The sequence below is a fragment of the Besnoitia besnoiti genome, chromosome V, assembly GCF_002563875.1.
Source record: "Besnoitia besnoiti strain Bb-Ger1 chromosome V, whole genome shotgun sequence".
Classification (NCBI taxonomy): Eukaryota; Apicomplexa; class Conoidasida; order Eucoccidiorida; family Sarcocystidae; genus Besnoitia; species Besnoitia besnoiti.
The window spans coordinates 3,289,804-3,315,858 of NC_042360.1; the positions used below are offsets into that span (position 1 = coordinate 3,289,804).

The following is a 26,055-nucleotide window of genomic DNA, read 5'->3' on the forward strand; positions in this document are numbered from 1 at the left end:
CAAGAAAAAACAGGAAAAGGAGTGTGCTTTTTCGCTTTTTCAGCGACGCGCCGTCTCCGTGCTTCGGCGCCGCGGCCCCTGTGCGCAAACGCCTCGTCTGTCTCGACCCGGTGCCGCGAGGCTCCATCGAGGCGCAGCTCCCAGTGCAAGTCGACGCTTCTCGGTTGCTTCAGAGTCTCCAAGGCGCGACGCCTGGCGCGCCTGCTGGGCAGTTGGTGGTCACAGTCCAGGTGCGCGTGGGCCTTTCTTCTGCAGAGTTCGTTCGCCGAACGAGGTGGAACCGCGAACTCGCTCCGACGCGACGAGTCGGTGAAGCTGTCGGCGCCACGCATGTCTGGTCGCCTTTCTAGAGCCACTGGGGGGGTTTACCACACCTCTCCAGCGGGCCCCCGCGTGGCTGGAAGAGACAGGTGTCTCTCTCTCCCGTGTGTTCAGCGTCTTGGCGGACTGGAGATACCCTTCGGCTAGCGACTGTAAACGTGGTTACAGAACAGTGCGAAAGCCACTCGAGAGCTGCGTCCGCAGTGATCGCGAGAGGCCGTGTCACAAAGGATGCGGCGCGGGTGAAAAACAGAGGCCCTTCAGCGTACGCCTCCGTTAGTCGTTGCACATGCTCATACTCTGTTTTCTGCTCTGAGTTCCCTCCGCTGGCATCTGTGCGCCTGACAGGTAGTCCACAACCCGAACTACCGCTATCCTCTGTACGACAAAGCGTTTTCTTCCTTTGCGTCTGTGTTGGCCTTGGTCGAGAAGACGCCGACCCTCGCCTGGCTCCGCAACAGTCTGCGCATGTCGCGCCTACTGTCATCATTTTCGTCTCTCTTTTCGGGCACGTCAAGCCGCGCTGTCGCAGACTCGTACCTCTCTCTGCGCACCGATGACACTCTGATTCCGCCAAGGGGCCGCGGCCTGCGGCCATCTTTGCGCCTGTCGCAAGACGAAGCAAGCTGTGCTCAGCGAGAGGCTCCGGCTGCCCTCTCCCTGTCGTCTGCCTTCTCAATCGAAAAAGCCCCAGCAGTGGTTCGCCTGGACTCAGTGGGCGGTCAGATAGTCCTGAAGATCTTTGCAGACTGCATCCGAATTTCGCAGACCTACACACTCGTGCCCGTCCGCAAGCAGACAAGCGGCCCCACGAGGGAGAAAAGTGACTCGCAGCTCATCTTTGCAGACGTCGCACAGTGTGTCACAAGCGGGCAGCTGGAGGTTGTCCTCCCGCCAGGCGTGAAACCGGACCTGCGAGACGAAGTGCAAGTGACGCGAAGGGCGAGGGAGGGGAGCGGAGAGGGCGCGTGGGAGTTCTCAATCCGCCCTGACGAGGTGAGCGAAAACGAAAGGTCAAAACGGAGGAGCGAGAGAGGGGGCCAGAGAGAGAGAGTGAGAGAAAGGAACGCGCAGTGCCGACGCCTGGCTAGGCCAGAGGGAAAAAAGAAAAGACACTCTGTCCACGAAGCCCTGTAAGTCCCATCCGTGTGTGTACATGCGGCTTACTTGCCTACTACTTTTACAGACCTACGCGCACGTGCGCTTATATGTAGAAACGCATTTCTCCTCTTTCACGTCATCGTCGGTGGTGCAAGGAGGGGTACCGGGGGCCGTAAGGCGGCCCTTCTGGAAGGACGAGGGGACGATAGCGAGGCGTGCAATTTCGCAGCGCTTTCTCTCTGCGTGAGTTAATGCCACCCGCTGTGGCACATACGTGTGTGCTGAAGGCTTCTCCGACTTGCCTCGTTTCAGGTCGCCATTCAACACGACGAAACTCTGAACAGAGTCCTCCTGAAGCACCGAGACCTCCAGAGGGGAAGACACTATTCCACAGTCTTTAGATCCAGGTAACAGCAAAATGCATCTGCATGTACCTTTGTATGCATAACAACAAGAGATGTGCCCGTGTAGGGGTCTGAACGAGGCCCTGCCGCGTCACCTTTTGTGACTCTCCGTGAAAGTATTTGCGCCCATGGATTTCTGCAGCAAACTCTCTGGAGTATACATGAACATAGATGTCCGGGTATGCCTCTGCACACCCTGTAGATCCACGTGTTTCGTTTTACGCGTCCTTGCTGTCTCCCCTCCAACTCGGATGAATCTGCGCGTCTGTTGTTCCTCAGCGCTGCCGTCGTTCCGCCCCCATCGTGTGAGGTGCCCGCGACAGAGAAGGGCAGGCTCGTCGTCCCGTTAGAGACACAAGCCGCGCTCCCCGACCTGGAGAACTTCCTTCTGCTTCTTTCCGCCGATGAGCAACCGGCAGTCGTTCATGTCATCGACCCCGCCTTTACTGACGTAAGCCGCTGAGAACCCAACGCCCGCTTTCTTGTGTCTCAGCGCTCGCGCGTGAGAAGGTCTGCCGCATCAGGGAGATTGAGTGCGTTGTGCATGCGGACGGTACTGGCTCGTTGCGTCGAGAGACACAAGCGGCGAGCATGCCAGACGGGGATCCTGCCCATGCGAATTCCTTTGACGTACAATTCCATATATATATATATATATATATATATATCCCTATAACTATGTAAAGATATATATAGATAAAGATATATGTAGGTCCGTATTTGTGTGTATACTCGTATTGGCTCAGACGTCGATCCTTGGCAGCTGAACGCTTGGTCGAGTGGAGAGGTTTCTCTTTGTGGTTCTTTGAAATACGCAAGGTCAAACGCCCTTTTATTGGCGATTCCGGCGATTCAGATAGCGTGAGTCTGTCATCATTTTTTTGCAGGCTCACGTGTGTTTTGTTCCACACATGCGTCCCCTGTCGCTCGCGCATGAGGCTAGCGAAGCACCCGAGAGGCCGACAAGAACTGAAGAAGGCAAACGGCGCGTGCTGCGTGCCCTACGCGCATGCAGACAGGCTGTCTGGTGTGCGCTCGATGGCGCAGACCGAGGCGATGAGGAGCAAAGCTTCCTTCCCCCAGTGCCTTGCACGCTGCTCAAGGAGTTGCCGGGAGAGGATGACGAGACGGAAACGGAAAGCGGAGGATCCTTCAGAGTCGAGCCCAAGTGAGCAGCTGTATGGGGAGGCAAATTCTGTCTTTTCGATCTCCTGCGTGCACCTTGGCATAGCTGTTCGTCTCCATGTGCCTGTGAATGAGCATTGCATATCTCGTGAGTCTCCTAGATTGGCATTTGCTGCCGATCCATTTCCCTCAGCCTCCGTGGCTCCTACGAAGAATTACGCATGCGGGATCTCGCGAACAGCGACGAGGCTGCGGTTGAGCCTCCCGCGATTACTGCAGGAGCCGATATCTAGTCGCATGGCGGCAGCCCGTAGAAAGCTAAAACGCGATATAGAGCGCCTGCCCTTTCTGTTGTGCTGCATCAGCTACAAGCCCCAGCGACTGGTCTTGGCAGCGGCGATGCACGAACGCGAAGCCCTCCTCCAAGACTTGCTTGCCAACGGCGCAGACGCGCTGCCGACAGTCGCTGAGGCCGTCCTGACGCCGTCGGAGCTCATGGTGTTTTTCGCCGAGAGAGGCATTGTAAGACGCGAGGCCGAGCTACCTCCATCTCTCTGTCTGTAGAAACTTGTTGTCCTGTGCTGGACTTCATGAAGAACTCGCCTCAAATAGCAGCGGCATTTGCCGCTGCGTGATGCTTGCTAAGAATGCGGCGGTTTTCGAGTCATATCCAATTGCAAGAGCTCCTGAGAAGGTGGCAAAGGCTGTATTCGGACGTCTGATTGTGGTGCTGAGGACATGAAAAAGTGCTGCCTTCGCTTGCTGCGGCGAGAGAGGAGCTCTGAAACGCTCCGGAACTCGCGGCGTGGAATCGTGATCGGAAGTGCGTTGAAACCGCTTCTGCGTCCACCGTGGTGAAATCATGTTGGTAGCGCGGCTCGCGATAGCGTTTGTACCACGACCGCAGCTTGTTGCGGCTTCCCTTTGGACAGGCAATCCTATTGCCGAGTGATGAGTCTCGCCCACCTCAGATCCGTCCTTTGAAAACTGCGGGCAGCGCCGGCGCTGCACCTTCTCTCTTTCGTCCCTCTGCAGCGGGTATACACGCTCTTCATTCGCGCTTCTCGTTGTCTCTGAGCGCCGCTTTGAGGAGGGCTGAAGGAAAGAAAGGCAGTCACCTTCAGCGCGCCATGCACTTCGTCGGCATCTGTACCACTATTTCGTGTTTGTGCCGGCTCCCTCTCTACATCCTGAGTGTCTTTTTTCTGCGGTGACTCAGCACACGAACGGAGAGAGCAAGTGGATCAATCCGCTGATTGAGCCTCAGCATGCGGCAGTGCGAAAATATTCCGGAAGGCTGGTCCCCGCGCGCGTAGCGCTCATTCATCACCTCGCCACTCGCCTTGATAAAGACATCCATCGGTTGCAGACGGTGGGAAAATCCAACAGACCTGCAAGCCCGAACTGTGTTCAGTCTGTCTGCATGCATGCATGCAACTGTGTATGAGCGTGACGTGTAGGACGTCCATCTGCGAGGGGCTTTCGGGGAGAGAGACACTGCACAGAGGCATGCCTTCCGCTTGTTGCTGTTTCGTGTATGACGCGGACCAACTGACAACTGTAGGGAGTACCGCGCGTTCGATATACGGCGTAGAATGCAGATGTATGTGAATACGTATGTATTGATGTAAGTATCTGTGTATACACACATGCGTACACGCCCAAAGAATACCTCTACAGGTATCTTGTCCGCAGGCATTTCTGCAAGCGATGCTCATTGTGCTTCCAGACCCGTATGTTTCTCCTCCCAGTGCTCCGGCAGCTTCGAGAGGTTGGAGATGTGCGACATCCAGCGTCCCCCTCCCCTCCCCCCCGCATAAGCATGTATAAGTAAAGAATTCATATCAGTAGCTACAACGGAGTCTGCTGCTCATTTGGAAGTTGTGGAGCGGGCTGTTGTCATTCGTGACTCCAGTTGGTTCGCGACTTCGAAGTCTTGGAGAAGATGCAAGAAGACGTCGTTCTCCGGGCGGCGGTGCAGGAGTATGATGACGCCATCGAGGTAGGCTCATCGCTTCTAGCAAGCTCCACGGCCTAACGAGAGACAAGAGGCATTTTTCGCCGCTTTCTGCATGCGTCGTTTGGCGCCTGTCGTGTCGGGGCGTGAGGAGGCCTGCGAAAATGCACATTTTCATCTTCTGTATACGGAAGTGATGGCACCGGTCTGTTCAGCGTCGTGACGAATCTCCCTGTCTCCACTTCACTCAAACGTTCTCGAACGCTTCGCCATTGTGCCCCGCTCTCCCCGCCCTGCTGCCTGCTTCAGATGTGCAAAGGCATTGAAGAACTCTCTTTCCTCAGCATGCGCATGGAGAACGTGAGGACGCAGCACTACGCCACCTCCGTGCTGCGAGGCGTCCCGTTCCCTCTGGAACTGGAAGCTGGTGCGATTGCAGCCAAGGTGAGAGAAAAAAGCGCGACGAGTCTGTTTTGAGCTTCCTCCTTGTCCCACAGTTAGGATTCAGCCCCGAGGCTAAGGTGCCTCGGTATTCGTCTCGCGTTTCGTCGCACCGGAAGCGAGGCGGTCTCTGAGTACATCGGCTCACTTTTCTCTTCGTACCCGCGGCTGTTCATTTGGCCTTCGGCGGGTCATCAGTGTGCCCTGGCTACGAATCTCTGCGCTTTCTGCTTTCAGCCTCGCATCGCAGAGCAAATGCGGAAGTGGGAAGAGCAACTGGGCCTGTGGCTCGCGGGAGAAGTCGGAGCGGCGCCTCAGGGCTCGGGTGTAGGAGAGGGCGTCGGCCACCTGGAGGCCGCGGTTGATGGCATTCTTCAGCAGGTGAGGAGGCCCCTGACGAGAGTTTTTTCTTGACTTGTGGATGCATCTGCCGCTTGCTGCAGACGCACTCGCGCAGTTCGTGTTTGCTTGATGATATGCGTCTCTGCGCATGCCTGCATTCCGGTGTATATGCCTATCAGGTCTGTGTGCTGCTGCAGATCTACGCGGAGAGGGACTGTGGCCTCGTGGCTCCATTAACCGGGAAAAAGCTCCTTAGCTTCTGTCCTCTCGTGCCAATCATTCTGCGGTTCCTCATGCAGCTGACGCTGACTTCTTGCGATTCGTCACCGCCGTTTTGTTCTTTATCTTCGTTTTCCGCCTTCCCCTGTGCCCTTAGGCGTACAAGTGCATGTACTCCGGTGTGGCAGGCGTCTCCTCCTCGCCCGCTCCTGTCCTGCACTTCGTCGCCAGCAGCCTCACGCTGTGCGGCGGGCCGTCCACCTGGCTGCCAGATCCGCTTCCTGCGCATGCAGCCTTCGTGCAGCTTTGGGAACAACTCGAGCGCGACGGCGGAGAGTCAGGCGAAAGGGCTGTCTGGGTTCCGTGCTTCATCAAACTCACCGTGAGGCGCTGCCCGCCTTGCTGCGTGTCCCCTAGGGGCTGTGAATCTCCCTAGATCCTGATGCGGAGAGAGCGTGCTGATGTAGACTTTTTTGTCGCTGCACAGACAGGGCGACCCTGGAGCTAGGAATCCTGCGGGTTCAAGCGAAAAGACGTGGTTCCGGGGGGACTTCGGCTGTCCCCGCTTTGCTTCTGCTGCACCACCCATACGCTGGACGACTTGCTCGCGCGTGTACTGCTGTGCGTATCCAACCGACGTATTCACAGAATGGCCTCGCTTACGTCTTTACCCATGCCTCTACGCGTTTCTCACCTGCTATCCCTTGTGCGTGTTCCAAGCTGGAAGAACGTGTTGTGTAACTGGATTTCCATGCAGCTGCCATGAGCGTGTCAGACTATGACGAGACTTTAGAAGTCGCCAGTAATCGGGAAAGTCTCCAAAAGGCGGTTTCGGCTTTTTTGGGTTTTGGGAAGAAACTCACGCCGCTACTCCGCCAACTGCGTATATGCGTGTGTAGATGCGCGAACGAGCTGTGGTTCGGTGGCGGTTCCTGCCCTCAGGCTTCAGCACTTCAATTTGTTTTCCCTCACTTCCTTTTGGCGTCGTCTGCTTCTGAGATCTCCTCGTCCTCTGTCGCATCCTGCCCGGTTCAAGCCCCCGAGCGCCGCGTCCTGCCTCTGCATTTTGTTAGGCATTGCGAGTTGTCTGTGTGCGTGCCGACGGGCCTCGAAAGCGACGAGTGTGACCTCCCCGCCGCCAGTCCGTGGAGCGGCGGAGAAGAGGAGCAGACGTTCCCCCAGCTCAGGCTGCAGAAGCTGAGACTCCAATTTGGGACGGTTGAGGAGAAAGAAGCCGCAAGGAACTCCGCGAGCGTAAGGGCAAAAGAAGCGGGAAATCGGGCGGTAGTGGCTGTGGCGCACCAGGCACGCACATAAGAGCCCGAGGTAGTACACCACAACCGGCGAGCGCAATGGCTATACCAAGCAGACACGAACCTCGACGCCGGATGAAGCCACTGGTGTAGCAGTCCGACACGGGAGGAGTTGGAATTCAGGGCGTGAGCAGCCTGTCTTGAAGCGTGGCCTCCTGTCGGGGCAGCGGGCGAGCGGAGTGCATAAAAATCTCTTTGAGAGCCACAGCAAGACCGGGAAGGCGCAGAAGAGGAGCGGAGAGCGGGCCCAGCAAGAGGCCGCAGGACTCTGGATACTGGCGGATCGGCGCCGTTTCACCGAGGCCGGTCTAACGGAATAGATCTAGAAGCAGCGATGAGCTGCAGAAAAAACTTCTCTGAAAGCCTAGCGAACTGCAGAGGCGGGACGCGGCGCTCGCGGGCTTAAACCGGGCAAACAGAACGCAAGGCCCGCAGTCTCCTGTGTCGTGGGTCGCGACCGGCGTGGGGATAAAGACTGGCGTTGGCTTCGTGGAGGCTTCCTCATTCAGTTTTCAAGCCTTTTCCGGTGTCTGCAGGCGTCGACGCGGGTATTCCCAACAGACTACCTGGCGCTTCCGCTTGCCTCCGGGGCTCGGAAGTTTGCGTTCTTCTCCTCGGCGGCAGACGGCAACGCGCTTCTCTCCGTTAGGACTTCCATGTGCCATTTAGTGTCTTGGCAGACCATGCTTGTCGGCGCGGAAATGACCAAGCCGAAGCAGGTCATCGAAGGGTAAAATTCTTCTACAGACAAGTCTTTGAGTAGATTGGAGCTCACGTTCCTGTGTTTTAGCTTCGTCATCCGTTCTGGTGTATGCATGCATATTTGTCCGCGCGCATGCACAAGCCCAGGGAGGACCCCAGCCGGGGCAACTCGGCACAGATACGTGATGATATCTGTAAATAAATATATATGTAAACGCATATGCGCTGTTTGTCGTAGTTGGCTGGAACTGCCGTAGAGGAGACAGTCGATATGCAGACACTCCAGAAACTGAGCCCACAGAGAACGTCCACGCTGAGTCGCCAGAGAGACTAATTCTTGATGTAATCCGTTGTAGGTCAGTTCTGTGTGATGTAGAGCTGCAGACGAACGCACTGAGTGGCGACAGGGAGGATCCTTCGCTCCTGCAGCGGAGACCGCGGACACATGGGGATATATATTTATCAGTATAGTTATAATGCAGACACGTGCGTGAATGACGCTTCTGTAGTTCTTCAATAACAATTGTTTCCATTTCCCTTCGCGTTGGTGGCTGTGGCGGGAAGCTCCTTCAAAGGCCGCAAGTTCGCGTGTGACTGATTCTACATGTATGCAGTTGAATATGTATGTGTGCGCATACTCACGCACAGGCCTGTAGTGTGTGCATGCATATGAGTTCGTGGATCTTTTCCATTCGACAGCCTTGTACTTCTCTTCCTTTTTGTCCCTGTCAGGTACGAGGGCAAGGTGCGATACGTATTTCCTACCTCCTCTCCCGCGGACGAGTCCTCTGCGTCGCCCCTTTTCTCCCAGCTTCTCTTCACCGACACAGAGGGCGAGCTGCGCGCAAGGCGCGGCGGAGCTCTGGGATATCCGCGCGTGTTCAGTTCGCTTCCGCTTCCGCCTTCTGCTTTCTACAAGGCGCCTCACGCCTCGCGTCTCTCGACGTCTTCGCCGGACAATTCAGCGGGCTCGAGTTCCCGCCGCACCTACGTGCCGCTGGTATCCGACGACGATGAGAGCGCGCGCACGTTGCACGCAGCGCGAGCCCTGGAGCGGAGACAGCGCGCGCAGTTTTTGGAGATGCAGAAAAAGGAGAGGGAGGCGCTTGCGTCGTCTTGCACAATACGGCTTGTCCCGGAGCACATCGTGGACGAGAATGAGCGGAAAACCACTGCGGGCGCTGGCAGCAGGTCCTCGAGCTCAACGCCCCAGTCCTTCTCTGCGCCGGACACTCAACTGCTGCTCGACGCCCAGCCAGGCCAAGGCGCGGAAGGCGCCGCCGACCTCCTTTCTGGTGGAACGGGAGACAGCGCAGCCGGCGTCCTCGCTGCAGGGATGAGAAACCTGGGCAAGGATGCGCCGGGAAACAGGGGAGAGCAAGTGAGACTGCAGATTCTGTCGCTGATTCTGCAGGGGCAGCGAGGACAGAAACCAGGCAGCGGGATGGAAACGGAAGCCATAACCGCTGGAACGCACGCGCGAAAGCTGGAGGAACAAGCTGTGCAGCCTCTCTTGTGTTGTGGTTTCCCAGATCTTCTACGACTATGCGACGAACCCGCCAACCTTTGCTGGCAAGTACATCGGCGCGTGGTCGATGGGTCGCTTCCACGGCGAAGGCGCTCTCTTCGATCAGTGCGAAAGGCTTGTCTATCAGGTAAACGCATCCCCGCTCACTCTAATCCCAAATGGCTGACTCAAATGTGCGGCTCGTCTATTATCTACAAACCGACTCAGAGGGGCGGCCATATGTCGGTTATGAGCTGGCGTCCGAAGGGGGGCCTAGGCATGTGGTCCACCACGTGTGCGGTCACACGCAGCACAAGCCTCGATATATGTGCTCTTACATGCGGATGCCATTGCATGTATGTATTCGTCTACCTAGCGCCAGATAGGGAATCCCGAGTAGAGAAATGCATGCACACGTACTATGCCTGGATAGACATCGCTTCTGCATACGCCCCAGCCAGGAATTCGGTTAGGTCCTTGTAGCAGAAGGACCTAACCGTATGTTTCCTACGTCAACCTGGTACGGAATCTCACCGCATTCTCCGTGCGCGTGCGTTTGCGTAGTGCAGCAGCTCCATAGGGCTTCCCTTAAGATCTGTTGACTTTGCCTTAGCGTGACTCTTCGTTTGCTCGTTCAGGGAGAGTGGAAGCATGGAAAACGATGGGGACAGGGTATCGCCTACTCGCCGGACACTGTAAGCCCATGAAAATGCAGAACGGATAGACGACGGCAGCGGCATTGCTGGAAACAGTTTATTACCGAAAAGAAAATCGCGGTCACACTGCATCTGCTAGCCACCGTGACGCGGTCGTGAGATGCGAGCGCATTGCTGCCCCTGCCGCCTCTCATTCCTATCGCCTCGAATCCACGTTCAGTTTCTGCTTACTTGTTGGCGAGGTTGAAAGCAGGGGCGCAGCAGTTTGCCCCCCGCGTTTCCCCCCGCCTTTTCATCGCTCGCAGCCTCCCATTCACGCTGTCTGCGTCTGCGCTTGATGAGGCTGCACGTCGCTCTTGTTGTTTGTTCCCCTTCATTTGCATTACTTCCGGTTTTTGACTTGCCTTTGCTCGGTCAGAACGGCACCTGGTGGGTGCAGCGCGGCGCGTTTGTCGCCGACGAGCTCGAGGGGCCAGTGAGGCTCACGGCCATGAGCGGAAACGCAGACACCGGTGGGGAGCTTGGGATCTCCGAAATCGAGGTAGGACAGAATGAGCAAACAGAGGACCCGACATAGAGAAAGCCGGTACAACGCACACGGGGTACGCATAATGCAACTATGGCCTTGTCCACAGGAGCTAGCAAGTGCGGGCCCTACGAAAGTTCTCGGGGTAGAGCACGAATCGAGAGACTATAAACGAGAGCGAGCCGTGGAGCGTACACACGTTGAGAGGCGCACAGCGGGAAGGGAGGCGACCGTGCTTCTGACCGTGAAAGACCGAGCTCACGCAGAGCTCAGGACGGCGGCGAGCAACGGACAGAGCGATGCCAAAGGGCCCTTGGCGTACATCTGAAAACGCCTTTCTATACAGCTCGCATGAGCATCGTGTTGTTCACTTTGGTAGTTGCCTCTGACGAGAAGCAGGAGGGGGGGCGACGGAGACTGAGGCAACGTGCAGCCAAGAGGCGTGGCGAGAAGCAGAGAAGGCGGTAGAGACAAAGGCGTAGGAAGCGTTTACAGCGAAGAAATCCACATTAGACCAGCCTTCAGTGTGTCCAACACCAGCGAAACGTCAGGTGTAGTTATCCCGACAGTGTTCGTTTTTGTGCTGCTCAGGGCACTGTTGAGGCTGCGCGCCCTGGTGCGACGGAGGAAACGAGCTGCACGCCTGCCAATTCTGCCAGGTGAGTTCTTTGCTGACCAACGCCTAGGCAAAAAGGGCACCTCTCGGTGAGTGTGCGTTGGCTCGCGCAGAAGTCCATTCAAGTCTGTATGCCTTCGCGCACCGTAGAACAAAGCTTGCGCAGAGTCCAGTCCTGCGCGTGGCCGGCCGTGTGCAGAGCTGATCGAGCGCATCCCATTACTGATCGACTCCGACCGACGCCAGAGACATGCTGACTTCCCAAGCACGATGTGGACCACTCTGTTTCACCACCCACAGTCCAATCCTGGATTGAGTTCCAGCGGAGTCATGTCCTTGACGTGTTCCTCAATCTCTTAATTCTTGTCGAGTTCTGTACTCAACGCGAAGGGTGCGTGGAGTGTTCGTGACCTATACGGAAGCGAATGCAAAAACGGGAACTGTGGAGCGCCACCCTTATCTTTCGTAGGAGCACAGAACCGCATCCAAGCCTCCCGCAGGAGAGAGACGCAGAGTATCTGCCCTTCCGGTCTCGCTGGCCACAGCTGCTGGGCCCCGCGCGCGCTGAGGGAAGTCTGACCCTCCTCGAACGCCTCAACAAGTCCTTCAAACGTATTCAGTAAGTTGGCCCGGCGCTTTCAGGGGCTGTAGACGTTACGTCCATACTGCACGCCCTGTGCTGCAGGCAACTAGGGGCTCGCCGGGTGGAAAGCTGCGTAGATCCCTCCGCACGCATGCCCAACCATATGCATGCGCGTTTGTCCTCTGCCCTCTCTCTGTCAGGTTTTCTGACGGCTCAGAATTCATAAGGGCCGCGGGCGGGGACGTTGCAAAAGACACAGTGTCTGGTGAGGGAGGATAAAGATGGAAATCCGGAAGAAGGGAACTGCAGTCACACTCCGGCGCGGGGGAAGCTAGCGAAAAGCAAAATGGGCAACGTGTGAGCCGACAGGCGTGCGGAGAGTGGAGCTAAGAGCGGACAGGCGACAAGGCGAAGGCAAAGGATGGCAGATGGCAGGGAAACTCTCACAAGCGGTGAGAGATGCAGACGTCAAAAGCGTATTGCTTGGAGACGAAACCACTTGCAGCACTCTACTATCAGTTTCTTTGCCGCTGTGCATCCTGTTGCCTTCTGTTTCTTAGGAATCTTACGTACTGCCCATTTCGTGTATGAAGGCTGTTTTGCGAATGGGAAAGCCGAAGGAAAAGGAAAGATTGAAAGCCTCGCAACGGGCGCAGTGTACGACGGCGAGTGGCGCAACGGACGCCGGCACGGAAAAGGGCTCTTACAACTGCGCCACCCCAACTCAGACGCCAAAATTGTCGTGACTGCCTCCTTCAAGGTACGGGTTCTCAGTTCCAGTACTTGAGCGTGTTAAACGCGAGGAACGAGTGGTAGCATTTGTGAGGGAGGAGCTCGCTGAGCATGGACGGAAGGCCTACGCATTGAGTTTATTTCCATCCCGAGGTAGACTCCCGCATGAGAGGTGCCCAGTCAGCGCTCTTACCGGACAGGGGTGCACAGATACTATTAGATACTAGTGAGGTGCAAGCCGAGCTTACGGTCGTCACTGCAGAATGATTTCTCTGGTGCCATCGTTTTCTCTTGTATTTAGATCTCTAAGACATGCCAGTGCCGCGGATGACTGCTCATGCGTGAATCTGAAAACGCGCCTTTCGGTCTGCCACAGTCTACGCTAATCCATACGTAACCACGTTGGGGCAAGACGCGGTGCGGCGCTGACTAAGCAGCGGGAGTATTCGGCGCGGCTGTCCGCTTGCATTTGTGCGCTCGCTAACGTCGATTGTAGTCGACTTGCGTGCCCACAATTCCTCTGCATCCGCTTACCAATGCGCTTCCGTCTGTCGTTAGGATGACAGCGCGTCGTGCTCAAGCGGAAAGATCGATGTGGAGCGCGCGCCTGTCGGAGAGGAGAAGGAGAAAAAACGCAGCGGCGACTGGCTTCCGTTCACCTCGTACGCCGGTGGTCTGGAGGGCGGCCTACCCCACGGCAAAGGTGTGATGGCGTTCGACACGTTCATCTACGAAGGAGACTTCAACGCGGGTTGCAGAGAAGGGAGGGGAATCGTGAAAGACATCAAGAAGAAAGGCCTCATTCGCGTTGACGGACAGGTAAAAGGAGTGCAGACAAATCCCGAGCAAAAGAGACTAAGCCACAGCTAAGTATCACACGGCTTGAAAGAGACTGCATGCTCGCTGCCATGCACCGGAAAGAGGATTCTCCGGGTCGCGTTCGGGAACACATGATACAGGCGCATGCGTGTGGCCGTCGCGGAAGCTATTTGAAAATACCGTGAGGCAGCGTCGTGGATGCTTCACCCACGAGGCCGATGGTGTGCAGCAGCCTGCTTACGGAGCTCTTTAGCATGCCTTGCTTTTCTATCTTCGTGGGAAGATTTAGTTTACCATGTGCCTTCGCATACGCTGCACTCCCCACCCAAGCTGCTGCGCGTAGTACGCTCGCAAACGCGCTCCTTTGGGGTTTTTGTAGCCGGGCGCACAGTGGAGTTGCCATCCCTTGGAGCGGCAGGGGGGACAGTTTGATGCGCCTTGAACGGGTCGAGTTCCACCCCCTGTGAATTGTCTCTGGCAGTGGAGCGCCGACGTGCCTCACGGCCGAGTGAGCCGTGTGGTCTATGCTGACGACTCGATCTACGCTGGAGACTTCTTCGAGGGCAAGCGCGAAGGCCACGGCACACTCGTGCGAAGCAACACGGTCGTCTACGATGGGCTGTGGAAAGAAGACGTCCCGGACGGCAGAGGGACGTTCATTCTTGGTAAGAAAAAACCCTCTCGCAGCTGACGCTGAGCGCCGAAAGTGCATGAGGGTCGTTTTCACTTCGGCCATTGGAACCGGGGACTCTGAACTCGACGGCAGCTAAATGTCTCCGCAGTGGACTTCTTTTGGCGAGCTTTCCCGGCCCTTCACGTGTGGTGAATCTTGTGTAGCAATCCACAGCGTCTGTACGTGCTGCTGTCGCTGTCGATGGCCTTTGCTCTTCCAAGGGGCGGCGGCGACTCCTGGGGGAGTGGCGGACACACACCGAAGGCGATATGTCCAGGCATAATCGCCCGTCGTTGCGGTGCGACAGCTGCCCTCGACACGGAGAATTCGTCGTCTTCTACAGGAGTGCACACAAAGAGAGACGAGTTACAGCGTGCCCGCACACATGTCACGATAAAAGCGAATGGGTTTGGGCGCTCCGCGCGCGCCTCCGCAGGTGCGAGCGACCCGTCAGCTCTGTGATACGGGTATCACAAACAGTGAACGGATGGAACGGAGGGAAACCGCAAGTTCCATGAGCCAAGCGAAAGGCGACCGCATGGAGCAGTTCTCATCTGGTTCCTGCCGTGTGTTCTCTTATCGCGCAGAGGAAGGGACGTACGAAGGCGAGGTTCAAGGCGGCAAGAGACATGGAAAAGGCCGTTTTACCTTCTTCGGCGAGACGACGGAGACAGGCCAGCCATGCGTTTATGAGGGAGACTGGCAAGACGATTTGCCGCACGGCGTCGGGAAATACAGAGGGCCAAGCGGCGGCGAACACGCTTACCTGTAAGGGAAGGCACAAAGAGATTGGCACAGAGATAGAGAGGGGCACGGGACAGCTGACTCACTTATGCACGTACGGCGTATGGGTTCCTTGCGTGTTTCTGAAATACCGACAAGGCCTTCCACCGAACGTGGTGATTGTTGTCTCAAAAGAAGTAGAGAGAAACGTGGCTGGAACCGCTGCTGTCGCCAGCTACACGTTTTCAGTCTCTGCAGTGGTTGCATCAGGCAGAGTCATAAGGTCAACCTATCTTTCTTTTCCTACGTTGGTATATCTGACTGTCTACCGAGCTCTGCGTCGCCGGGGCTCCCTCTGGCCGTCTGCAGCATGGTGCCGAGTGCAAGTTCCTCCTCTTCTTCAAGATGTCACCCCTGACTTCCGCGTCTTTCTAATCTGTTCTTGAAAGCAGCTGGTTTCCTATTCCCTCCGCTCTTCCTCGCAGGTTTGTCCGTGGACAAGTGGATCCGAATCTCAAGGGGAAACGTGCTAGCAAAGGCGGCGGGGTCGTTGAGCTTCCCCCCGTGGGGGAGGCGCCCTCGATTACGTAAGCGGGGAAAAGAAAGAGAGCATTACTCTGGCATGGTGGGTTACTCTAAATGCACAGACATTATCTCAAAATTGTCTTATCCTTTGGTGAAAATCCTTTCAACTTGATTCCCCGCGTGTGTCCGTAGCGCTGCTCTGATGTCCCCCTTTGAAGCTGCGACTTGTGGCCTTCGCAAGTGAAGTTCTTAGATTTCGGCGCTTGCGGTAACTCTCTTCAGTCCTAATGCGGCCTGGTGGAAGGCCGGTGCGTCGAGGCTGACCCGCGAGAACTTGCAGAGAGCGCTCAACGACCCTCATACACACTTCGGAGAGTATCGGGCAAAGAGCTTCCGTAAGTCAAACGACTGCGCCTGTATTCCATATTACCAAGAGTACGCGCGTGCGGCTCCACAATGGCTGTTAGATGCATGTTCATGAGTGGCCATCTCCATCACGTTGTTTCAGACTATATCCCTGCAAGGGTAAACGGCAGCAGCTCAGTCGCCGGACGTGCGTGTGATGAGAGTCATTTGGGAGGAGCTCTGGCAATGCGCAGATTTGCCATCCACGTGTCGCTGTGATAATAGGCAGGCCTTCTTGGAGACGCACACACGCGCGCGCAAATCCGCATGCACGTATCTCACTTGTATCTTGCTTGGCGGTTATGTTCTCGTTTCTTCAGCCTTCGGCGTGAAACCAAGTGAAGGTGCTTCCCCAGGCGCGGCCTTGCCTCCCATATCTTGTGCGGACGGCCCGGGCGGACCCGAAAGCGGGGTTGTGGTTCGTACGCCGTCCGGTCGCCGTTTTTCTTGAAGGCGGAAGGTGGCAGAGAAAAGAACAGTCAATCGGAGGACCGTCGCCGGTACACTATTTCGTCATCCATTTCATCTCACGGGCTTGTTCCCTAACGGTTTCCCAAAGCGAGGAAACAAGAGAAACATGAAAGATTCGGTCTGCACTTGAGTCGGCATCCCGATTTCACTTTAGAAACAGGAACGAAGACTACTGCGACACCGCAGGTGTCACCGGGCTTCTGTTTCCAATGTAAGCGGTGATCCGAAACATTGCATGTTTTGCTAATCGGAATGGTCCGTTGTCTCCTCGTGTACGTGGTCACACAGTAGTGCGAGAGAGCTATTTTACAGAACCGTCTGTGACTCCCCTCATTGTGTCCGTTTCTAGGTAACATGAGGATATCTTTCGCGAAGCCGTGACAGCCCGGCCGTCACTCCCCCACCCCCCTACCTAGATGGCATTTCGTGCGCCGCCTTACGTATGGCCTTGTTTGCGAATCGCAGAGAGGCAGTTACGACTTGCCTAACGTTGTTCACCTTGTGAGCTAGGCTAGTCATTTCGTGGTAATTATATCTTGGTGGGGAATGCGCGGTCTTCTGCCCTCAGTCCTCTACGCTTCTTCCACGCATGGCAAAGCAGTGGTGACGTGAAGCTAAGGCTGTGTTCATAGCTGTAACTTCCCCGAGTTACACCACTCCTCTGTTTCGTGCGAACCGGCGGCCACGCCAGTTTCGTGTTCTTTGGATCCCGAGGAATGTGCGAGGGGGCACTGTCCAACGACGGTTCCTGCTGCTGGAACTCAGTGGGAAAATCCACTGATAGCGTCGCAGCATGTATCTCTGGTGCCTGTGGTACTGCGTGGACTAGCTAACTCACGCATTCCGCGTGAGGTGCCAGCTCAAAGCTCCTTCACACGAAGATTGACGCGGAAACGATGTGTAGATCTGCTTGTCCACGTATCGCACGAACCTCTCTCTAGATGCGAAAAGCGAGCGGAACCCAGAACTCGGGCAAATTCCATGGATAGGTTAGCATGTCCAGAATACAGCCGCCTTGTACATATTGCTTTAGCGTGCATGGATTATATACTCTTTACACTGGTATTAGCATTTTGCCGCTATATTCAATATATATATATATATATAATCATTCCGAGGCCAGACTGGCTGTCTCGATACTTCAAAGAGAGAGGTGGAGATCCTGTTCGAGTTCTCTTCCTCATATTTCGAATGTCCACAATGAGGAGCTTCGTGTCCCAAATTTGCGTGCAAGACACAAGCATATGATGAGGTAAATCATCATGAGAGCGGCAGGACAGACCTCAGGGCCGCGGGTGCCACGGTGGCTTTTGGGCGACATTGTAGTATACGCGTTTCACTCTGTAGGCGGAAGCCGGTGAGAATAGATTGGGGAGCGGCACTTCAGCAGAATCCACGTTTGCCTTGAGTCGGTGAGAGTCAGTTTACCTTATTCGCTAAACCTGCTGGAGCGCAAGTACCCAGGCGGGTTTATAGGCGTCCCAGGGCAGTTCGCGTGGGCTCCGAAATTTACGCTTTGACGATCGCACCCTCGCGAAGATACACTCGATTTTTTCGCGTTGCGGCCGCGTGGGGTCCCATGCTCAGGTTCATGGAAGTCCTCCCTGCCTAGTTTGTCCATCTTCAGCTAGTCTGTGATCGACCCCGGGCCCTACAGGTAAGGGCACTCTTTGCGGGGAAACTAGTGTGAACCCAGATAATGTCCCATGGCGGCTTCAGGCAAACCACCACGCGTAGAGGGTATCGCGCACAAGAGCACAAGAGGCGCTGAAGCGCACGTATCGTAGACCCATACGATGTTTCCTTATCTGCCCGTGTGTCTGCCAGTATGCCAGTACAGACGTGGCCCTGACGAATAGACCTAAAAATATTTTCTATGTAGGCCTGCGGTTGTAGGCATTTGTAACGTATATATATATATATATATATATATATATATATATATATATATATATATATATATATATACACTCGTCCTTCCTTCTCCACATCCAAGATAAATGCGAACCAGTGGGTTGAGCCGGTCCTAGCACCCTGTAGCGCCGGTTCATGTCCAAAACCGAGAAAGAGGGCAACCGGATTTGCTGGCAAGCTCGCTTACTCTTGAGCCATTGTTTTGAGTCAGGGACGCAGCCACAATCGGAAAGGAATAGCAAATACGACGTGCCCGCGAGGAACGACCTCCAATGCAAATCTCCACCCGGTCTGTTTCCCGGGTAAGGACATTTTACTAGTTTCCGTGGGGAGTGGACTGCGAAACTCAAGCAATTACGAGAGTTCACATGTTTTTACCCGCCGGCATGCGGCCATGGTTTCAAGGGTTTGAATCCGCAGATGACTAGCCATTACGGCGGATGGGCAACGCTTTCCGTAGGACCGAGGATGCACTGAGACGACGGAGGGAGCATCCAGTGGGTCTCTTTTTCTCGCGGTCTTGTGTTCCGGGACATAAGGTAAAACCGCCAAGGCTAGACGCCAGTTAGAAGACAGCATCGTGAAAGGCATGATATGCGCCTCTCTTCACTTGAGGGTTTGTCCGGCTGTACACGTAACAACGTAGCATGATGCGTTGAGGGGATTCTAACTACTTGCAAGCTACTTTAGGTATCGCGTTTTGCTTCTCTAACACCCCATAATCCTTCCCGAATTCCGTGCTCGTCGTCGTCTGTCCCGCGATCCCTGTCGTCATCACGTGTCAGTGTGTCCGCTGCGCGTCTCGCTGTTTTGAGCGGGGCATCTGGGAACGCCGGAGGAGACCCATTTTGTTGACTAGGCTAAAGGGCAGAGAATAAATGGTATTTCGAAAGGAGTTAAAACGTGGATAAACACTGTCTAGCAGCAACAGAAGCGGTTGAATAGGGGCACATGTTCGCGTGGGCTCTGGGTTTCCGTGAAAGCGCCAGGCGTGTTCTACGGATGAAAACCGAAAAGCTTTCTGTTGCATGTTCAGCTGCACATGACTCTAGCTTTCCTGTGTCCGCTGCTGCCGGATTTCCTCTGACACTAGTGCGCAAACGGCGGTACTCTTCTTCATAATTTCTTCATACCCTTCCGGTCCTCTTTCCTGGGCTGTGGCATTCTCATTTGACCTGATCCTTCCCTGCGGATTTCATGACGCTGTAATTCTGTAGTCGTCACTTCGTCCTCCTGCGTCAACCCGATTCAAATTCTTCTGTAGAAGCAGCAACGGGCCTTCTTCAAGGCGGTACAAGATGGATATAAAACAGGAATTTGCAGATGGTAAGCAATCAATAGAGATGGTGAATGGGCGTCGATAAATCCATGTTATGTGTTCCGGGGCAAAATATATCTGGTGCTCGGGTAGTTCCTTGAAACACACATCATGTCGCATCCCATAAACGAGAATGCGTGGGAGGCAAGTCTTTTGGTGCTCCCGGTAGTGTACTTGCCACCTCTTCGATTCTATTGTTCTCTCTTTTTGCGTTGGTTGTAGTGGCATTTGCCGTTTGCGGTGGTCCTTCTCCCTTCCCTATCTTGATTCTCACTGAGCACCTTACAAAATTTCATTCGTTTCGTCCCGTCCCCCTTCGCTTGCAGGCGATATCCCTGAGGAGGTTCTTAAAGGTTGCCTCGGCAGTGATCTGCAACTCCTCAATGGCAATTGGACGATCCTCTCGGACAGGCAAGGAACTGCGAGCTTCGGGCTTCCATATGGCGTGATCGTGCGTAGTTGTATTGGCACTCAGACGTGTCTTAGTTTAGAGGGGGGCGAGTGCACTGCCTACCACGCATTAAACTGGAGATCTGAATGTCTGCGTATGGTTCGGCAGTCTCGAACCGTACGCGTGTGGAGGTTGCAAGCAGGTCAGTCATATGTGTAGTAGGTGTAGTGTTTCGTGTGTTCAAGCGTATGTATCTACACATATCTGCCGTCAACCGTGCTCACCACTATATTCAGGGTTTGCGGTTCTCCAGCAGCGGTAACCTGGTTGTTGCCTCTATTTCCTGACTTTGGCGGGTACGGTATAGATGCCCAGTCCTCCGTTCCCTTGACAAAGCATAAGTGATACCAACATGCATGCGAGTGTATATTGGTGGCTGTCGCTCTAAGAAGCACATGTGAGCAGGGGTTCTACTCTCTCGCGCATAGTTCTGTCCAATGTTGAGCATCCTATCGTTGTCCTCAGCATCGTGTTCTGAAACACAAAGGATCAGGCATGCACGAATCTGCGCGTGCATGCACATATGCGTGTGTACATACTCGCCGCAAGCACAGTACGCAACAGCCTCTCCCCGACTACTCCTTGCGGGCTATGGTCGGGGCAGATGACCGGCATCACGGCAATGCCTCGTCTATATCGTTGTAACATTGCGTACGGGCGTTTGCACGCAAATACAAGACTCCACAAGCGTATGCGCCTCTGTGCATGTATATATGTGGGGTACACTGAGCGCGCTGTTGTATGTATGGGTCTTCCGTTCATTCTCAGATCTGGCCCCATGACAGACATTACGGAGATGCTGGGTCTCGATAAACTGGACAGGATGAGCTGGGAGCTCTCCCTTCAGCTTTCAGCTCCACGTCTGAATCTCTCTTTTACAGAGGAAGAGGAAGACCGCGTTCCAATTCTTCGTGTTGACTGCATGGGCCAGTTAGGCATGGAGTACATTCGTGATATTCGCTTCGATGGACAGACGAAGACAGGAGTGCATGTAAGCTCCCCTACCCGTGTTTATCCCGACCTGGGTGTGAAGAAGGGGTATCAGGCGACTGTGCCGGATGTGTTGGTCTGCACAGTCCTGCTGCCCATTTTTCTCGCACTGTTAAAGTCAGATTTTTGCACGTTCGTCGTCCTTTGCCATGTGTACTCGTTGTCCTCTTCTCATGCTGCGTCGTTTGCCAGCGGTTCTTTTCTCTTCATTTTCCACTTCTCTGCCTTGTGCCTGGTCACCTGTTCGGCCCGATTCATGTTCCTTTCGGGTATCTCCGTCCTTCCACCCGCAACGTGGATGCAGCTTAATTGGTGCCCCTTTCTGCTCATGTGAGGGGCTGCGCCGGCCTGGCTTTTCGGGTCGTGTTTCATTTCCGCCCCTCGAGTTCGAAGTGACGAATTCCTTAGCTTCGCGCCCACAGCTCAGCTTCTTTTTTTGTGCAGCATATCCGGCTGGAAGATTGTCGTTCACCAGAACAGCTATGCCCTAACTGAGGTCTTCACGCTTAGTGTAGAAAAGAGTGGAAGCCTCAGTGGGTGCGGCGACGCTAGCGGCTCAAGTATTGGCATTGTTGTAACGCACAGGGTGATAACCGCCACATCATTCTTGTCTGAGCTGCGGATTTTCTTTTGTCAGCTTCGGGACCTCGTCCCCAATCCTCCGTTGAGTCACATGTCCTCTGGCTTTGACGAGGGCGAGCTGCTTGCAGTCAAGGACGGCGCGAAGCTTTTTGTTCGATACGATATGCGGAAAGGTATGCAAAACCGGAAGCGCATGTTTTTGCATGGTAACATGCACGTAAGGGTGACTACTGTGTATGCGGGTAGGCATCGTAGGCAATTTTGTAGTACGAGAATGGAGTGGAGCGGAGCGCTGCCGACTAAGACAGCCCTGAGGGGATGGGTGGGAATGGCCACGCAGGCAGATCTTGTAGCTGTAGTTTTGTGCGATTGTGAAAGCGATATATCCGGTCTCGGTTGGAATGTATCCATTCAGTCACGTGCTGCTGCTAGCTTCAGTGCTTCCTTCTTGCCTCGAGAACCTTGAGTAGTGTTCCTCTGCTGCGTGTCCATGAATGACGGTGAAACATATATTTTCAGTTTAGTCAGCGTTCAGTTTGGTTCCATGGTAGAGCACAATATGCATTCGTTTGGCGCGGTTATTCTCTGTTCTTGCATTGATTTTGAAGGTGCCTCGATCTGGCGGCCTCTACGGTCGGTCTCAGCCTGTTTCTGCTCTGTTCACCAGATGAGTGCACGACTTGGGTTCAGGGGTGTGTATGTACTTTTGTTTTGGTACGTAGATATCCATCTGTGCATGTGTTCATCGCTGTCCTTCCACGTGATACTAAACTCTCTAGATGGGCACTCATGCGTCTGCCTTCTGTGTTTTATTTTGATTTTCCTTAGGGACGCTTTATATGACCCGAGTTGTGCTCTCCAAGGATCCGGAGGGCCTTGTTGATGGACCGGTCACTCTCGCCAAGGTATGAGCCAAGGTTGTGCGCACGTGTTTTGGTTTTCACCGCTCTACCGGCTGGTCTGCTCTCACATCCACTTCGTGCTGTGTCTATATATTCATAAATATCGTGACGGATCTACGTATCGGAGGTTGATGTAAGAATTTATTTACTCATATGCAGCCGGGTGCAGACACAGGGGACGTACGCACGCACACCATCGTCCCTGCAGTTTTAGGATTTGAGCCTCTGTCAGCACGAATAGAGGACGAATTGATCTACCATTAAAGCAAGCATGACACAATCACATGTCTGCATTCGTGTGTTTTATAAATACAAAAACGTCTGTTCCCATCCTCGCGATCGAAGAATCTGATATGGGGAGAGAGCCCTCAACGCCTTCGCTGATAAGCATATACTTCGTGGGTGCGCAGAACCCCAAACGCATCGCTCACAAAGATTGCGATCGAGCAGATTGGTTGCTGAACAGGATGACCTGTGTTTTCCATGATTGCTTGCCTACGAGTGGCGTCTTGTATGCTTAGAAAAACACTCAATCTAGTCATTTACGGGAGAGGTTTTCTTGCGTATTGCTGGTGCATACACTCAGAGCAAAGGGGAGGCCTCTGGTTGAAAGCACCACTGTGCCCACAGCGTCCAGTGCCTGGTCGTTGAGCCGCCGTATATTATTGAATACAAATATCTATTCGCGTGGAGCGCCGCTGAAGACGGTTGCTACTCACGAACCCCTTTCTTACGTTGATGCAGCCGCTTGGAAATATTTGAATGTGCTTTGAAGAGACAAACGACTTTCCCTGTGTTTTGCTGCAGTACTGCGTTGTGAACAAGTCGACGGGTGTGAAGCATCAAGTGTACAGATACCACAGACGAACAGGCGAGCAGTCCGCTTCTCTGTGCTTCTAACAGCGCCGCCAGAAAAGATTCAGCAACCAGGGACTGGTGCGCGGTCGTGTAGAGTACTCGAACGGATGAAACGCTAGCATACGTTTACAAAATCAGGCTGCATGCAGATGGATCGGGGCAGATGTGTGCCGAGTGAATCGATGCTTGAAAAAATCATACCTATAAGTGTGCGCCCATACATTTTTCGTATATTCATGCGCAGCGTTGTGCGTGGAGCAACCTGGAAAGTGTCGCATCTGGAACCTGAGGCCTTACATCGTTGTGAAATGGCTTATCCTTTAACTGCCGCGCGTTCGTGTCAGCCCCTACGTCAAGCTTAGCGAGCACAGTGAAGCCAGATCTCATTCTTGAGAGCTTCTGATGTTATCTTAACAGAGCACTGAGATGGAAGCCCCTCGTCCACTCTTTGAATTTCAGAATCCTGAAGCGTAACGGGATAAGACTGCAGCGGCGCTGCTCTCCTTTGACTATCTTTGGTGCAGTCCGTTTGCTTCGTAAGATTCTATTTAGCCGCAAGCAGTGTTGAGTAGGCTGCTGTTAAAATGCTGCAGTGCGAACACAGCTGCCAAGGTCGGTATCGTCGCCGGAGGGCATCGACTGTGGGTCATTCTGCGTGGAACAGCGGGTGGAAGAGTCATAGAGAATGATTCATCCAGTATTCAAAGCTCTCAATCTGTATGCCTTTTTTCGATCATGACGCCCGCTACAGTGGTTTATTCAAGCACATGACAGTGGTGAGCATATCTTTCAAACCACACAACAGTCTGAGATGGCGAACCGCGCTGCACAAGAGGATATCTGTGGTGCTCTCAGCATTTCGCAATAAGCACGCCTTGGCTGCGTACGCATTGACGACCGCAGAGAATCGCAGCTGGTGTAAGTGCATGCGTGTCGCGTTTTACACTCTCGTGTTTAGTTTGGCTCGCACGTCAGGGCAACCTCCTCGATCGGATTGTGTCGGCGGTTACACGCTCGAATAAACGCGCGTCGCCTGCTTGTGTCGTCACGGCATTCCTGGATCTTTCCGCCCGAAAGCCCCGAGTGCCCACACCCGGGGAACCTTGGGGCAACTAGTAGTCTTCTCTCCAGTCGCAGCTTGCGCGGGCCGTGGACGTGTGATCGTTAGCGTAATCATACAAGAAGGAAGTCGTCCGTGGCTGGCCTAGGTCCGGCTCATGCGTCCGTTCGCATCCTAGCCACACAGACATACAGTCCTACCGCGTGCTTCTGGTCGCATGTGTACGCATATATATATATATATATATATATATATATATATATATATATATATATATATGGGTACTTAGGCCTCTCTTCAGCATTTGCCTGCGGCCGGCAGAGGTGCACGATGCGCACGCAAGTGTCGCGCGAAGACGAGATTATTGAGTAAAATGCGAGTCGCAAATTTTACCAGATCACTGTCAGACGAGCAAAATCACCTTGACGGTCGGACAACACCACTCGGCAACCATAGAAGCCAAACCGCCATACAAACTATTCTCCCCACCCTGACCCCCGACGCGGTTGCGCAAATGCTTCCTTCTCGTCTAATCATTCCTCTACCCAGAGCGCCTTGGTGGTGCCCTCTCCCTCCGTCTGCGCACCGACGGTCACATGGCTGCGTCTTGCTCGCCGTGCCGGCGACGCTCGTGTAGTCCGCTTTTTCGTGGCAAAGTAAAACTGGAGACCAAGAAAAGAGGAATAAACAGATAATGGAAAAAAGCAGGGAGAGAGAGGAACGCATAGCCCGGCGTGGGAAACTCACACGACGGAAAAAAAAACTTTTAGAGGCACCCAACAAACATTTCGGTCGCCGGCCGCATGGAGAACGTAGACTGCAGAATCCACTGATTGGGCATTTCCAAGCCCAACGTGAGAATGGTTGTGTACCGGAAACCGAGGCTTCCCGCACCACACACCCGTCTCCCCCTACTTCTCGGCATGCCCAATGTGTGTGCCCGCTCTACGCAGAAGTCTGCGCGCTCCAAACAGGTGGAACAGATGTCTGTTGTCACACATCCGAACCGTTCGTATGCAGACAGCACTGCGCCGCGACTCCTATGCTTTTCCCGCATAGGGGCGCACAAACGGACATGTATTCCGGCGCATGTGAACTAGTACGCAGGCGCCCACAAAATGTCATGTAGACACACTGTTGCGCCGACACTACAGGCTTGTGTGGATCAAGTCCATCATGTCACACGACAGCCCTCCACCGAGTTTGCGTTCCTGGAGAAGACAGTTTCGCCTTCCGTAGGCCGTCAGAGTGGGGGCGCCAAGAGGTGGCGTCGTACCATCCCGTCTCCCTTCGATACTTTCTCTTTGTACTACAAAGGGCACGAATACGCGTATGCTGTATCTGCGTGCGACTAAGCTTGATACACCACGTACCGGCGTAGAATACAAATAAATGAATTAAAAATGGATAAACGTGTTTTCACATACTCACATGTACATGCGCATGACCACATATGTCTGCATCATTCACATTGCACAGAGGCGAATGTCGCAAAAGCGCATGATCGCTCCAACGTCAGCCGCTGTCGAGAATCACAGCCCGGGAACACGAAACGAGGGTGAGAGGCAAGTAGAACCTCGAGTCCTCCCTTCTCCCTTTGAGTTCTCCCTTGTATGCACGACAACTGCCTCGCTTCCACCGCTTCCCCTGCATGACGGAAAGGCTAGCTGACGCCAAGAAACGAACCGTGTAACGCGTCACTCACCCCTTTGCAAGACATGCTCACAAATACCGTGGAGGCACTGTAGCCGCACACTTTTACACGCATGCACTGAAATGTCTCCATACGAGAGATTTGAAATACACACACCGAGGCGCG

General features: G+C 54.4%; 2 protein-coding genes across 2 annotated transcripts in view; both read left to right on the plus strand.

Annotated features, from left to right (window-relative positions):
• Positions 1-16,141, plus strand: part of BESB_062810 (uncharacterized protein) — a gene marked incomplete at both ends in the record, with an annotated part of 28,302 nt that extends 12,161 nt beyond the window's left edge. Inside the window, 27 exons of the mRNA XM_029364695.1 lie at positions 44-230; positions 670-1,317; positions 1,735-1,829; positions 2,106-2,277; positions 2,714-2,994; positions 3,317-3,473; positions 4,171-4,323; positions 4,867-4,953; positions 5,218-5,352; positions 5,587-5,730; positions 6,068-6,292; positions 6,853-7,164; positions 7,760-7,953; positions 8,658-9,306; positions 9,458-9,580; positions 10,071-10,127; positions 10,507-10,629; positions 11,206-11,273; positions 11,700-11,849; positions 12,014-12,078; positions 12,374-12,573; positions 13,104-13,364; positions 13,846-14,029; positions 14,625-14,805; positions 15,246-15,347; positions 15,568-15,680; positions 16,011-16,141. Coding sequence (XP_029219403.1) covers positions 44-230; positions 670-1,317; positions 1,735-1,829; positions 2,106-2,277; positions 2,714-2,994; positions 3,317-3,473; positions 4,171-4,323; positions 4,867-4,953; positions 5,218-5,352; positions 5,587-5,730; positions 6,068-6,292; positions 6,853-7,164; positions 7,760-7,953; positions 8,658-9,306; positions 9,458-9,580; positions 10,071-10,127; positions 10,507-10,629; positions 11,206-11,273; positions 11,700-11,849; positions 12,014-12,078; positions 12,374-12,573; positions 13,104-13,364; positions 13,846-14,029; positions 14,625-14,805; positions 15,246-15,347; positions 15,568-15,680; positions 16,011-16,141 — 5,197 coding nt within the window. The remainder of the gene's footprint in view (positions 1-43; positions 231-669; positions 1,318-1,734; positions 1,830-2,105; positions 2,278-2,713; positions 2,995-3,316; positions 3,474-4,170; positions 4,324-4,866; positions 4,954-5,217; positions 5,353-5,586; positions 5,731-6,067; positions 6,293-6,852; positions 7,165-7,759; positions 7,954-8,657; positions 9,307-9,457; positions 9,581-10,070; positions 10,128-10,506; positions 10,630-11,205; positions 11,274-11,699; positions 11,850-12,013; positions 12,079-12,373; positions 12,574-13,103; positions 13,365-13,845; positions 14,030-14,624; positions 14,806-15,245; positions 15,348-15,567; positions 15,681-16,010) is intronic.
• Positions 16,142-19,373: 3,232 nt separating this feature from the next.
• BESB_062820 (uncharacterized protein) lies at positions 19,374-23,218 on the plus strand (the record flags this gene model as incomplete). The annotated part of the gene is made up of 6 exons (XM_029364696.1): positions 19,374-19,401; positions 19,720-19,804; positions 20,613-20,835; positions 21,472-21,589; positions 22,245-22,321; positions 23,126-23,218. The coding sequence occupies 6 exons, from the start codon at positions 19,374-19,376 to the stop codon at positions 23,216-23,218; spliced, it is 624 nt and encodes a 207-aa protein (XP_029219404.1).
• Positions 23,219-26,055: the final 2,837 nt, after the last annotated feature.